This window comes from Oryx dammah, unplaced genomic scaffold (genome assembly GCF_014754425.2).
Source record: "Oryx dammah isolate SB20612 unplaced genomic scaffold, SCBI_Odam_1.1 HiC_scaffold_28, whole genome shotgun sequence".
NCBI classification, from domain to species: Eukaryota; Metazoa; Chordata; class Mammalia; order Artiodactyla; family Bovidae; genus Oryx; species Oryx dammah.
In genome coordinates this window covers 116,285,356-116,299,111 of record NW_024070212.1, presented here as the reverse complement: position 1 = coordinate 116,299,111, position 13,756 = coordinate 116,285,356, and the positions used below count along the sequence as shown (strand labels likewise).

At 52.7% G+C, this 13,756-nt stretch overlaps 1 protein-coding gene across 1 annotated transcript in view; it reads left to right on the top strand.

Annotated features, from left to right (window-relative positions):
- Positions 1–6,059: 6,059 nt before the first annotated feature.
- The window catches only part of HDAC4 (histone deacetylase 4), a 236,111-nt gene continuing 228,414 nt past the window's right edge, over positions 6,060–13,756 (top strand). Inside the window, exon 1 of the mRNA XM_040231985.1 lies at positions 6,060–6,463. Coding sequence (XP_040087919.1) covers positions 6,442–6,463 — 22 coding nt within the window. The 5' untranslated portion in view covers positions 6,060–6,441. The remainder of the gene's footprint in view (positions 6,464–13,756) is intronic.

Here is a 13,756-nt window from a genome sequence, read left to right as displayed (position 1 = left end):
TGTATGAGTGTGTATGAGTGTGTGTGTGTTTGTGTGTGTGTGTGTGTGTGTTGCATGTGTGAGTTTTGAGTGTGTGTAGAGTGTGTGTGTGAGTGTGTGTGTGTTGTGTAGTGTGTGTGTGTATGAGTGTGAGTGTGTGTTTGTGAGTGTGTGTGTAAGCGAGTGTGAGTGTGTGTGTGAGTGTGTGTGTGAGAGTGTGTGTGTGTATGAGAGTGTGTGTGTTCGTGCACGTGTGCATGAGTGTCCCACGAAAAGGTGCTGCCCCCTCGTCTTCTGCCTGGCATTCTTCCTACTGAGAAATCTGTCATTGCTCTTATTTTTGTTTCTGTCTGTGATGTGACTTTTCCATCCCAACTGCTTTTAGAACATAATCTTAAAATTGGTTTTAAGTAATTTGATTATGTTCTAGCCTGGTGTAACCTTCATAGCATGTTTGTGCTTGGAGTTGATTGAACTTCTTGGATCTATGGGTTTATGAAAGTGAAAGTGTTAGTTGCTCAGTCACGTCTGACTCTTTGTGACTCCCTGGACTGTCACTCGCCAGGCCCTGTATCCATGGGATTCTGCAGGCAAGAACACTGGAGTGGGTAGCCATTCCCTTCTCCAGGGGATCTTCCTGACCCAGGGATCGAACCTGGGTCTTCTGCATGCAGACAGATTCTTCACTGTGTGAGCCACCGGGGAAGCCCTGTGGGTTCGTGGTTTTCATCGAATTTGGGAACTCTTAAGCCGCTATCTCTTTAGGCGTTGTCTGTGTCCGCCCTGTGCTGCTGCGTGGAAGCTCTCGGTCACCTGGGCAGTTCATCAGGTGTGTATCTCCTCAAGGGCCCCATGCCTGATGTCAGCATCTGGAAACCACACAAATTTTGTCTTTTGTAGGTGCTTCGCGTGGGAGACTAAATCTGGTCTGTATTATTTTATTTTGACTAGAAGCAGACTTCTGATGTTTCCCAAGGAAGTTGTCAAAACTTTATTAGAAGCTCTTGGTTTGGAGTAAATAACGGTCGTAGCGATAGCTGGTGTTTGGATGTTTGCCGTGTGCCAGCCTTGACACGGGGCTCCTCCTGCACCGGCACCGTTGTGTCGCCCTTTCACACACCCGTGATGTTCACAGTGCTGTGTTCGCCTTCCTCCACATCTCCATAGGTGAGCAGCTGAGGCAGAGCGAGCTCAGGTCACTTGCTTGAGGTCACGTCCATATTAAAGTGCTGTTTCTGAGCTTCACATCTGGAGCCCAGTGCACTGGCAGCCGTGGTCCTCCTGCTCGCCCTCTCAGCTGCTAGCTAGACTGCCACCGACAGTGGGCTGGAAGTTTCTGGTTAGGACTCTGATTCCTCTCAAAGACCCAGAGTGCAGAGTCTCCCGACAGGCTCGGTGTGGCTGAGGTCGGAGGACCTGGGCCAAATGAGGCATCCGGAGGTTCAGCTGAGAGCAGGGAGGGAGACCCTGCCCCACTGCCTTCCCTGGACGCACAGCGTCTCCGTTGGTCCCTGTGCCACATGGGGCTGCTCTCCAGACCCTCAGCCTCTCTGCCTCGTGGTGTTGGGGGCATCCAGCAGGAGCTGGCCTGTGTGGGACGTGGTCTGGTTGTAGTGCAGGGGTTGAGAGATGAGGGGAACGTCAGCTTCACACAAGGCTGGCGAGGCTGGCGGGGAGCCCCTGGGGGAGGCCTGGGCACCCTGCGTCCTGGGTGTTAGGGCTGGCACTGTGCCTCCCTTCCAACAGCTACGTTGCAGTCCTAACCCCCAGCACCTCAGAGTGTGACCCCCATATGGAGACAGGGTCCCTGCAGATGTAACGCAGACGAAGTCGTGCTGAGGTCAGCTGAGCCTCTAATCCTGGGTGACTGTCCTGGGAAGTCGGCCAAGTGAAGGCAGACATACGAGAGATGAGGAAGGCAGGGTTTGGAGCCCTGCAGCTGCTGGCCCGGGGACCCCAGAGATGCCAGCAGTTCCCAGAGGCGGGAAGAGGCCAGAGCGGGCTTCCCTGCAGCTTCGGAGGGAGGTCGGCCTCGCCAGCACCTGGACTTCAGATTCCTGGCGACTCCATGGCTCCTGACCGTGAACAGTGCGTTTCTGTAGTTTTTACACCGCTCAGTCTGCGGCCCTTTGTTCCTGCAACAGCAAGAAATGAATCCACCGGGCTTGGGAAGGTCCTTTCACGCACATCCCCCCCCGGAACAGGGCCTGTTTGTGTGACTCAAAGTAGCTCATGACCTCCCTGCACCTGGTGGGGAGGTGTCGGTGTGATGCAGACGTCGAGCTGGGTCTCACTTGGCTTTTCCTGCTTCAGCAATGCTTCTTAACTTCAGGGAACAGGGTGTGGCCACTGAGGACCCTGGAAGGCTCCTTCTCACCCCCTCCCCCCGCCCTGCCGCGGCTCCCGCTTCTTGCTCGTGCTGGCCGTGTGCCCTTTCTCGGAACTGGTCATTGCGTGGTTTCCTCCGTCTCTATGCGTTCTCTCCCCTGTTCCATGACCCAGAAGCTTCAGTTCTCCCTTTCAACCTCTCTCATCACACCGTTGCCACCTTTTATAAAATTCTAGCTTTGCTGGACATTGTACATGGGATTAGGAATTTTACATGTCTTTTTAAAAACTGATGATTTTAAAACTAGAGTTAGTATTGATTTTGTAGCATCCCAGTTATTAAATTGCAGTTTTTGATAGTCTGCTCCAGCCTTGTTTTTTTTTTTTTTTTCCATAAACGCTGGTATTTTTATGCAAGTTTTTGGAGCGTGAGTTTTTCCCAGAGTGCATTACTGTATTATAGCAGAAGCTTCTTAATACAGAGGAGCTTATACAGATAATAGCTGTGTTGCAGCAGTTCTGTGTCTCGTTCTGTCTGTGTTTGGTTTGTCCCAGCCCCTCAGCCCCATGCTAGCTGAGAGCCTGCTGACGCTGAGCACTTATCTTGGGTTCTATGCATGTCAGCTGCCAGAGGGGCGGCTCTGAGAAGTGTTTAGCCACTGTTGCAGTGGACAGAGAAGGGATAGGATCGGAGGTACACAGTCTTTGGGCAAAACTGAGATCGAGACCACAGTTATGTTCACTTGAGGATAAACAAACAGAAGTAAATCCCCACCACAGAGTCTTGAAAGGTATTCTGGCATGTGGTGGAAAGGGAAGTCTCCTGAAAGGCAGAAGAAACCAGTCAGTCGTCAGAATCAGAAAAAAAGAAGTTTCGGAAGGCTTTGGCCAGAAATACACACAGAACAGAGGTCGTAAGGAGGGACTCAGCTGAGAGGAGAAGGCAATGGGGTGAGTCATGAAGGAGATGGTTGAAGACAAAGAGCTTAAGGTTTAGTTAAAACCTGCGTGAAAAGCTGTAGGAATGAAGTGGAGATCATGGGAATTAGCAGCAGTGACGTGGCGAACACTCGGGCAAAGGCACTTGGGGTGCAGAGTAAAGCACGAGGCACCAGTGCTGAGAGAAGCTGGATACCATGGGTTTCTGGTTCCAGCCAGACAGTGTGGGAAGCTATGAAGACGCCAAAACAGATGTGGCAAAGCAGCCACCAAAACGCGATCAAAGAGCATTTTCCTGAGCAGAAGAGAGGACCTGTGCGTACTGAAAGGTTCATGTTTGGAGCAAGTTAAATGAAAAGAGATTCTTACCATACGTCTTCTGACAACATTTTTGAATTTCAAGATCAAAGTAACAACAAAATCCTGGCAGAATGCAGACAGAAGCAAGCATCAGAAATCAGCCCCAGAGGCTCCCTGGAAACGAAGTACTGCCTGGCTGGCCAGAGGGATGGCAGCTCAGGCCTGGAGGGAGAAACAGTTGTGATGCAAGACTTTTATACCCAGCCTCGTTGTGACTTTTGGGTGGAGGATACAGAGATTTGTTGTTGTTCGGTCACTAAGTCGTGTCCAGCCATTTGTGACCCCGTGGACTGCATCACGCCAAGCTTCCTTGTCCTTCACTGTCTCCAGGAGTTTGCTCAAATTCATTTTCATTGAGTCAATGATGCCATCCCACCATCTCATCCTCTGCTGCCCCCTTCTCGTTTTGCCTTTGGTCTTTCCCAGCATCAGGGTCTTTTCCAGTGAGTTGCCTTTTTGCATCGGGTGGCCAGAGTATTGGAGCCTCAGCTTTAGCATCAGTCCTTCCAATGACTATTCGGGACTGATTGCCTCTAGGACTGACTGGTTTGATCTCCTTGTAGTCTCAGATTTGTAAGAGTTTGCAAAATATACCACCTACATTGCTTTCAAGACTGCACTGTTCTTTCTGGCCAAGAGATGAATAAACATTCTGTTTATTTTTAAAGTGTTCCTGACGTACAGTTAATTTACAATGGGTGAATTTCTGCTGTACATCAGAGAGACTCAGTTATACCTAGACATGTTCCTTTTCATCCTCTTTTCCATTCTGATTTGTCTCAGGGGGTGGCAGGCAGTTCCCTGTGCTATGCAGCAGGACCTTGTTGCCTCCTCCCTGTATATATTACTGATAGTCGGCATCCGCTCACCCAGAACTCCCAACTCATGCCTCCTTCATGCCTCCTTCCCCAGTCGGCAGCCACAAGTCTGTTCTCTTTGTACGTCTGTTTTTGCTTCGCAGATATATTTATTTGTGTCTTGTTTTAGATTATGTAAGTGGTATTAGATGATATTTGTCTTGTTCTTTCTGTCCTAACTTCACTTAGTATAATAATCTTTCAGTTCATCCACGTTACTGCAAGCGGCGTTATTTTATTGTCTTTTACGGCTGAGTAATATTCCGTGGTATATGTGTACTATATCTTCTTCATCTGTTCAAGAGAAGAGTAAAACCTCTGAACGTGAGATAAGTCATTGTGTTTCCTAAGGAAGTAACCATGTACAGAATAAGGATCGTAAAGATGCTGGTCAGTTATGGGTGGATGTGTTATTGGGTACCACCTAAGCAGACACCTTTTGGGATTTAGTTCTTTACGTGATAAATAGGTTAGAGGTCTTTGGTCATAAGCAATAGGGGGAAAATCCTTGAACAATTTAATCAAGAACAGGAATTTGTCACAGTGTTAAAGGAGCCTTAGAGGAACCCTGGCCAGGGTCAGTATGAGGAGTTTCATAATTACCGTGTTCTCAGTTTTTGTCTCCATTCCAGCTGTAATACATGCTCATCACAGCAAGGAATTTAGAGTCCTAGGTGATGCGGTGTTGCAGAGGCAGACGCTCGGCGGTGGGCGTTCGTGCCCGTTTCTGTGGGTTCCTCCATTAGTGACTGTGATCTGGGGAAGAGGCTGGACTTGGAAGAGGATGGGTGTCCGTCAGGTGTCACCCTCCAGGGGTCTGGGGACGGGGCCTGTGATCTGACAGCCAGGGCTGTCAGACCCGCCCGCGGTGGGGGAAGAGGCGGGCGGCTCCCAGCACAGCCTCAGAGCAGTGTTCCCAGGAGCGGATCCTGATGCCGAGGAGTTCCCGGCCGTCATGCTGGCAGAGAGGGCAGGGTGCCTGGCTGTGGAGCCAGCAGTCTGTTCGGGGAAAGGTGACGGAGCCCAGTGTCAAGGACATGCGTCACAATGCTCCCGGCATCTGCCCATGTGTCACAGCGTTGGGATGGCTCTTTAGACACTTCCTGTGATGAGCGTGTTGTCCTCTGGAAATCAGAACGTGGGAATGGATCGAGGAAATGGTTATCGTGAAGGTGGAGACCAGGGAAACTATTTCGGGCACAAATGAGCTGAATTTAGACAGACGCTCGGATTGTCGCCGTGTAAGATAGAAATTTTGCTGGGGTTATCGTGAGAATGGAAGAATGTGTGTGTGGCGGGGGGGATGGGGTGGGCTTCAAGTGATTTCTCTTTTAAAGTGTTTTCCATCAACAGTTCCGAGCTGGCACTACAGATACATTATTACACATATCCACATAGATATATTCACTAACAGAACCTCAAGTACAGGAAGTCCCCCATCTATGAGCCTTAGCACTGTGACTCTTCAAAGATGCAAATGTGCGTTCCCATGTCAAGTCACATAAGTTAGTTCACGTGTCTGACGTTATCTGTAAGGCTGGGTATGTAGATGAACTCGGTTGGGCTTATGAACAAAGCAGACTTATGAACGGGCTCTCAGGGGGGAACTCGTTGGTACGTAAGGGCTTCTATAGTCTGTAGGACTAGACACGGGGAGTCCACGCGAGTGTTTAGCAGTCCACTGAAGGGGCGGGGAGCACGCACATGACTGGGTCCTGGCTGCACCTCCTAACCGAAGCCGCCCATTTCTCTGCCCGCACAGGTTGTCTCCTAAGAGCCCCTGGAGATCCCCACCCTCCTCTGGATTTCTGGGCCCACGACGTGGGCAGCGAGACCCGGGTGCTTCGGTGGCTGTGGGCCGGCCCTGCCCGTTGCTGGACTTGTATGTGCCGCTCGGACTCCGGGCTCCTTGGAGCTCTCGTTTACGTGGAAGTTTTGAGCCATTTTGAATCTTTTGAAGGAGAAGCCGCTGCTCGCAATGAGCTCACAAAGCCATCCAGGTAAGCCAGACCCCGGGTCCTCGTGGCGGTTGGGTCCCGGGTCTGTCTCTGTGTTCATGATCACGAGCGTGGCTGGTTTAGGTCGGCCCCAAGGGTCAGGCAGCCAGCTCTCCGTCTCAGCGGCAGAAAGATGAGCGGGGCCTCTCGGGGGTCGGGGTCCAGGCTTGGCCCTGACCTGTGCACCCATGTGGGCAGCGCGCGCCCTCCTGGCACCTCAGGGAGGCAATGGGTGCAAGGCCATGTGTGGTCTGGAGAGCTGCTTCCTTCTCCCTCTGCTTTGATTCTGGGGGCCGTGGGGGTGGACTGCCCCTGGGCTGGACACAGTTGGTGCCCCTTGGTGGTGGGCGCCCACGGGCATCAGTCCTGGTGCCCAGGGCTTCACCAGGCATGGCGCTCGCATCTACACGCAACGAGTCTTCACAGGCCCGAATGTCCCCCACCTGCTGGGAAGAGGTGACTGGTCCAGGGCCACAGAGCTCATGGCCGGGTGGGATCGGGGAGCACGTTTGTGCGGCTCTCAGGTTCAGAAGCGTGCGGGGACACAGTGCTCAGGCTTCTCCAGCCCTGTCACCAAGTCACCTGGCCGCCCCGTGGCAGCAAGCCCTGGCTTGTCCAGCCTCACCATCCGCTGCAGTGTGGCCCCTGGGCCGCTTACACTGTCGTCCTGCGTCCACTCGGGCCTCCATCAGTGTGGCTGGGGTCCCCACTGGGTGAGAGTGGGGGGCTTGGTCTGCTCTCCTCCCTGGGGATCGGACCCCTGCATGTCCTCTCCTGCCCTGAACAGAGTTGTCTGAAGCTCCAAGAGCAGGGTTCCCGCTTGTATTTAGATACGAAGGCTTTATTGATTTAGATTGTTCATGTATTGATTGATACTGAGTGTAGAATATAATTTAACAGTCTGGGTCGAAGTGGGTGAACGTGGACTCCCTTCCACTCAGAGCTGGGGAGCCTGCCTTCCTCCTGTGTCTGAAGATAAGGGTATGTGTAGAAACGTTTTAATAGAGGATAATCATCCTATCTCTGGAGTTCTGTGTTTCATTTGTTTTTTTTTGTTTGTTTGTTTGTTTGTTTCATTTAGCTCTTTATGAGCATCTTTTGATGTCAGTATGTACATAACCCTGCCTCATTTTTGGTAGCTCACAGGTAGATACTTATGTGGCTGCAGCAGTTTTTAGAACAGCCCCGGATCATCCTCGGACAGTTGTCGTACACACGTTTTGTTCACACACTTCTGTGACCATCTCTGCTGGATCACTTCCAGGCAGTAGAATTGCTGGGTGGGCGGGCACCTGCACTGGAAACTTTGTTTACTGTCTCAATTTCTCCCCTTAACCCTAGTTTATGATCGTACGCATTTTTCTACATTTGCACAGGCACTAGGTGGATTCAGTTTGTCTCATTCTTCTCAGCATGCCAGGGGAAATTTATTGTTTGAATTTGCATTATTGTATAAATGAGGGTGCACATTTTGAAAAGTTTTATTTTATATTGGAGTGTAGCTGATTTACAGTGTTGTGTTAATTTGGTGTACAAAGTGATTTAGTTTTATATATATGTGTGTGTGTGTGTGTGTGTGTGTACATATACACCCATATATCTGTTCTTTGTCAGATTGTTTCCCACTTAGGTTAATACAGAATATTGAGTAGATTCCCCTGTGCTATGCAGAAGGACCTTGTTGTTATCTATTTTACGTATAGTAGTGTGTGTCTGTTAATCCCAAGCTCTTTAGTTTATCCCTCCCACCTTTTTCCCCTTAGTTAACCGTAAGTGTGTTTTCTAAGTTCGTGAGTCTGCTTCTGCTTTGTAAGTAAGTTCATGTGATGTCTGTCTTTCTCTGACTGAGCTTCACTTAGTGAGACACTCTCCAGGTCCATCCTTGCCGCTGCGAATGGCGTCATTGCATTCTTTTCAGTGGCTGAGTGATACCCCACTGACTGTGTGCCCCGCATCTGCCTTATCCAACCCTCTGCTGACAGACGCTCGGGCTGCTCCCGCGCCCTGGCTGTTGAGTCGTGCTGCAGTGAACACTGGGGAGCTGGTATCTTTCCAAGTTACGATTTTCTCTAGATATACGTCCACAGATTGCCGTGTCATATAGTAGTTATGTCAATATTTTAGTTTTTAAGGAACCTCTATATTGTTCTCCATACTGACTGCACCAGTTTGCATTCCCACCAACAAACAGTGTAGGAGGGTTGCCTTTTTCACACCCTCTCCAGCGTTTATTGTTCATAGACTTTTTGATGATGGCTATTCTGACCAGTGTGAGGTGATACTAGATTTTTTATGAGCTGCTGTAGACATAAATCTCATATATGCCAGTAGACATTTGAAGAGAAAAAATGCCCCCCCCCCCATTTTTTTTTTCTCGCTCTTTCTTTAATCTAATGAAGTCTATGTGTCTGCATCAGGACTGTGTGTGAAGTTTTCTCCTGCCTGTGCGTTATGTACCGTTGACCCTGGGCCAGCCTGGGAGTCAGGGGTGCCAAGCCTCCGCACAGTGGAAAATCCATGTGTGGGTTATAGTTGGTCCCTGCATCGGAAGTTGGCTACTCTGGATCTGTGAATCCAAGTCTGTGGATTCAGCCAGTGACGGATGCTGCGGTGCTGTGCGTGGTAGTAACTGTAAAAAACCCTGCTGTAAGCAGATTGTGTGGTGGTTCAATCCCATGCTGTTCAAAGGTCAAGTATATTTATATACAGGAGTGTACGTATGCGTTTTTCTCTATGTGTTATCTATACATAATAACTTCAGATGCTTAAATCAGTGATTAAATTATTACATCAGCATAGCTTTATCTTCTTTATCTCTTTGATTTCTAGAGAAACGTGTACTTTCTCTTATGATTATAGTTGGTGGTATTCTTTTTACAATAAGACGTTTGTGGCTTTGTTTTTCAGTGCTTAAAATCTAACGAATGTGTCTTGCTGGCCCCGGTCTCTTAACAAAATACAGTGTGTTTCTCTCTGTTTCATGCCTCTTTGCCCCAGAATTTATCAGTCTCCTAAAAGTGTTTCTGCCCTTGGGTTCTCTTGGGTGACGAACGCTTCTCCACCCACTTATCTCCAGTGCTCTCGCCTGGAAAATGCCATGGACGGAGGAGCCTGGTGGGCTGCAGTCCATGGGGTCACTAAGAGTCAGATATGACTGAGTGATTTCACTTTCACTTTTCACTTTCATGCATTGGAGAAGGAAATGGCAACCCACTCCAGTGTTCTTGCCTGGAGAATCCCAGGGACGGGGGAGCCTGGCGGGCTGCCGTCTGTGGGGTCACACAGAGTCGGACACGGCTGAAGCGACTTAGCAGCAGCAGCATCTGCGCATCTCAGACCTCCTCCTCGAGGCTGATCGCCGTGAGCAGCAGAGATCTAGCGGGGTGTTCCTTTTCCCTCCTTCCCAGAGTCCTCGCGTCTCGGGCAGAGGCCTTGCCCGTGGCTGTTAACTGAGGTCGGGTCCTGTCTGCTGTGCGTGTCCCTCTTGGTGGATGGGCCCAGCCCCCATCCTCCTCTCTGTCTGACGCCCCCCTCCTCCCAGGGCAGTCCTGCAGCGGCCTGGGTAGCTGACGCCCGGCAGTAGCATCTGCCGACGCGAAGGTGGGCTTGCTGGCGGGTCTCTCCCAGCTGCTCTACGGTCCACCCCCCCGTCCCCACCCCGGGTGGGTGCAAGCTGGGGACTGGGCTGAGCCATGGTCTGCACGCACCCCCCTCCACCGTCCGCAAGCCCATGGCCTGCCAGGGTGAGCACCTGCTTGCTCGTGGTGGTCCCCCATCACTTGGATCCCCCAGACGGGCATCTCCTAGGGGGTCCCTCCCTGTCCCTTGTCAGCTGACGCCACTGTGTTCCCACCGTGTAGACTCGCTGTGAATCTTTCACGTTGGTGTTTGTGTCTTGTCGTTTTAGTGGATTTGTGGGAGGAGGACAGTTAACACCGAACGTGTTCGGTTTGCTGTTCAGAGCAGGGCCCCTCCTGGGGTTCCCTGTCCCGTCTTCGGCCCCAGCCTCCCTTGAGTCCCGCGTCCGTCTCTGCCTCCCTGGGCCGTGCGGTGTCCGTCTGTCTGGCCGCCCGCCGGCCCCGCCGCGTCACTGGCTATCCCCCATCCCTCCCGGCTGTGGCCCCGCCAGCCCGTGTGGCCCTCGGGCGCCGCGGGCCCCCCCCGTCAGGCCTGCGGAGCCGGCCAGCTGGGCCCCGGTGAGGAAGCGAGCTTTTCACTTGACGGGAGGTCTTCTCCCCGGCCCCCGCGCTGGCCCCCTCTGGTGCTGGGTGAGGTGCGCATTATGGTTTTATTGCTGTTCCTTCTGCACTTTGCCACAGCCCGGCCCTGGCGCTCTGACGTAAAACTGCTGACTGGTGGGGCTTTTATTGCTCTGAATAACGATTGCGAATGCTGTGAGCGGCCCGAGCAAGCGGCCCGGCCTGACTCAGGCTGCGAGAACTCTCCTTTGAGAGCAGGAGGAGCGAGGAGAGGTGCTGAGACGCGGTGCCTCTCCCGCCCCAGCGCTGCACGCATTCCTGCGCGGCTGTGCAGGGCGGGGGGGTCGCTGTGAGGCCGCGGGGCCTCCACGTGGAAGGCGAGTCCCCTGCCCACACTGAGGGGCCGGGCACAGGCTGCCCCCTTTCCCTGCCTTCGTGTTCCTCAGACGACAGGCTGTGGTCGTCCCCCTAGCCCGAGTGTGCTGGGAGGTGGGGGCCTGGGTTGGCTCAGAGCGGGACCAGAGGCTCTCCCTCGGCCACGTTGTTACCACCCCCGCCCCACCCCGAGCAGCTCAGCTTCCTCGCAGCGATTTCTGCCCAGAGGGCGTCTGAAGGAGCGGCTGTAAACCTTAGGGAGCCTGGTGTGCAGTGCCCTGGACTGCTTGTGGGCATCTGAAGCCCGCTCTCGACAGGAAGCTGGCCGAGCAGGACTGGGATCCAGTCACTCAAGTGTCCCGACCCTCCTGGGAGCTTGGCAAGAGGCTTGCATATGTTAAAACACAAGATGAGCCATTTTGAGGGAAACCTGTATATTTTAGACCCGTGTTTTAGTTTGGACCACACTCTGATTTGTCAGCATTCTCGTCACTCTGAAATGCCTCATCCACATGAAAGCAGCTGAATATCTGCGTCAACAGTAACTTGGTGATTGATGAGTTTCGACACAGTTTGATTTCTTCCGACCACCATGAAGTTCTCATCCTGCAGGTCCCGGGAGGAGGCTCTCAGCTCCACCGGCCCAAGCCCGAGCCCTGGTCTTGCCCTGTTGGATCTTGAGTCTTGTTTCTTTCCACTCGGTTGGCCACCAGGGTTATATTATATTTCAATTTAGAAATGGCCTCAGAAGGATGCATTTTCCTGTCTTTTAGATTGTGCTGTGCAAGGGTGGAATGTTTCAGGAGTATGTTTCAAGGGGAGGAAATGAATTTTGAGGACCTGTAGGGAACACAAAGAGAACATTGATCCTGAGCCACTGGTGGTGGGTCGTGGGCCCTGTGTGAGGCGCTGGGCCACAGGGAGTGCTGGGGCCCCGGGAGAGGCCGCGGACGAGGCCCCAGGAGGCCCAGGTCAGGGCTTTCGGGGGACAGGTGTACAGCCAGCAGGGGCAGCCCTGGAGTCCTGGGGGCTCGGGCCCGGAGACCTGTGCTCACACCCTCAGGGAGCCAGGGGAGGCGGGAGAGCTTCTTCAGGACGCATCTGGGAGGCGTGGCGAGTCCCCAGGCGCTGGAGGGCAGGCCCAGGGGCTTCTGGACAAGACCGAGGCTGGGGACACAGGGAGAGGAGCCCGAGTTCCCAGTGTCCTGTGGAACGCAGAAACAGACTCGAGATCCAACAGAGCAAGACCAGGGCTCTGGAGACCAGTGGAAGCAGGTGTCCTGTGGGGAGGGGCAGGCTCATTGTTTTAGCCTGACCTTGGGGAAGGAGGCGCTCACGGGCCCCTCATAGCACCTGCTTCTGCTTCCTCCAGGGCGGGCGCAGAAACGGCCTGCGAGTCTCCCAGCTGCGTGCGGCCCCAGGCTCCTCTGGGCGCCCGCCCGCGTAGTTACGGCTCCTGAATTGTCGCGGCCCGGATCCTCCATGCCATGATTATCCGGGATCTTAATCAGTCAAGGTTTGTTCTGGAAATCATGGAGACATAACGGCTTCTTTTGCAGCCTCCTTTTTTTTTTTTTCTCTCCTTTCTCCTCTAAATCCTCAAATTGTGTTTTGTCTTTTAAAAATCACGAATGCTCAGTCGTTATGAAGAGCGAAGAAAACCTCTGTCAATGGCGCGCTGATGGCTCATTTCGGCAGCTCTCTGAAAACTCTTATACGGTTCGTGCAACATTTGCATCTATGTCCCCTTTTTCAAAACCGCCATTGTAGAAATGCAAATTCCTGAATTCCGAGATGCTGAATGTTGGATGATTAATGATATTGAAACTTAAGAATGAACTCCCCGGTATGACATAGAAAGCCCTGAGCTGGGATCATTAGAAACCGCAGCGCACAGCTTGTCGGTGGCACAGAAGGGCAGTGATTGAGGCGCCCAGCAGAGGGGCAGGTGGACAGGTGGGTGCTGGGTGCCCACCCCAGACGCTGGGCTGTGAAGGGCCGGGGCTGCTGTGTCTGCAAAAAACATAGATGTTTCAAGCTTCTAATAGTAATAGATCGACACTGGTTACTTGCTTACTGCCAGTCAGACCTTGCTGTGCTCTTAGGGGCCTGGAATGAATAGCAATGTGGTTCTGAACGGTGCTTAATGGTTACTTCATGGTTTTCCACGATGAGCCCAGCAAGTGAGATGCATGTGTGCGTGCTAACTCGTTCAGTCGAGTTTGACTCTATGTCATCCCGTGGACGCCTGGCTCTTCTGTCCATGGGGATTCTCCAGGCAAGAATACTGGAGTGGGTTGCCACACTCTTCCCCCAGGGGATCTTCCTGACCCAGGGATCAAGTCACCCTCTCTTTCACTTCCTGAATTGGCAGGGAGTTTTTCTTCCACTGGTACTACCTGGGGAGCCCAGGAAGTGAGATAGAACACGGTCATTCCTGTTCTGTCCACGAGGAAACCAGTACTGACTGCCGTCCAGGGCTTGGGCCAAGGCCAGGTGCCCACTCAGAGACCATCCTGGAACCAGAATTGGTCGTCTGCCCTTGAGGGACGTGGGCCCCTCTGCCGAACAGATGCTGGGCACCCTGGACCGGTTAGCAGTGGATCCCGACCATTTATGTGGGGTGCCCGGGCTGGGCCAGGTGGAGGGAAGCACGAAGCCACGTCGACACAGCGGGGGTTCACGGGGAGAGAGGGGATGGGCCGGGGGTAGGGGCACAGCG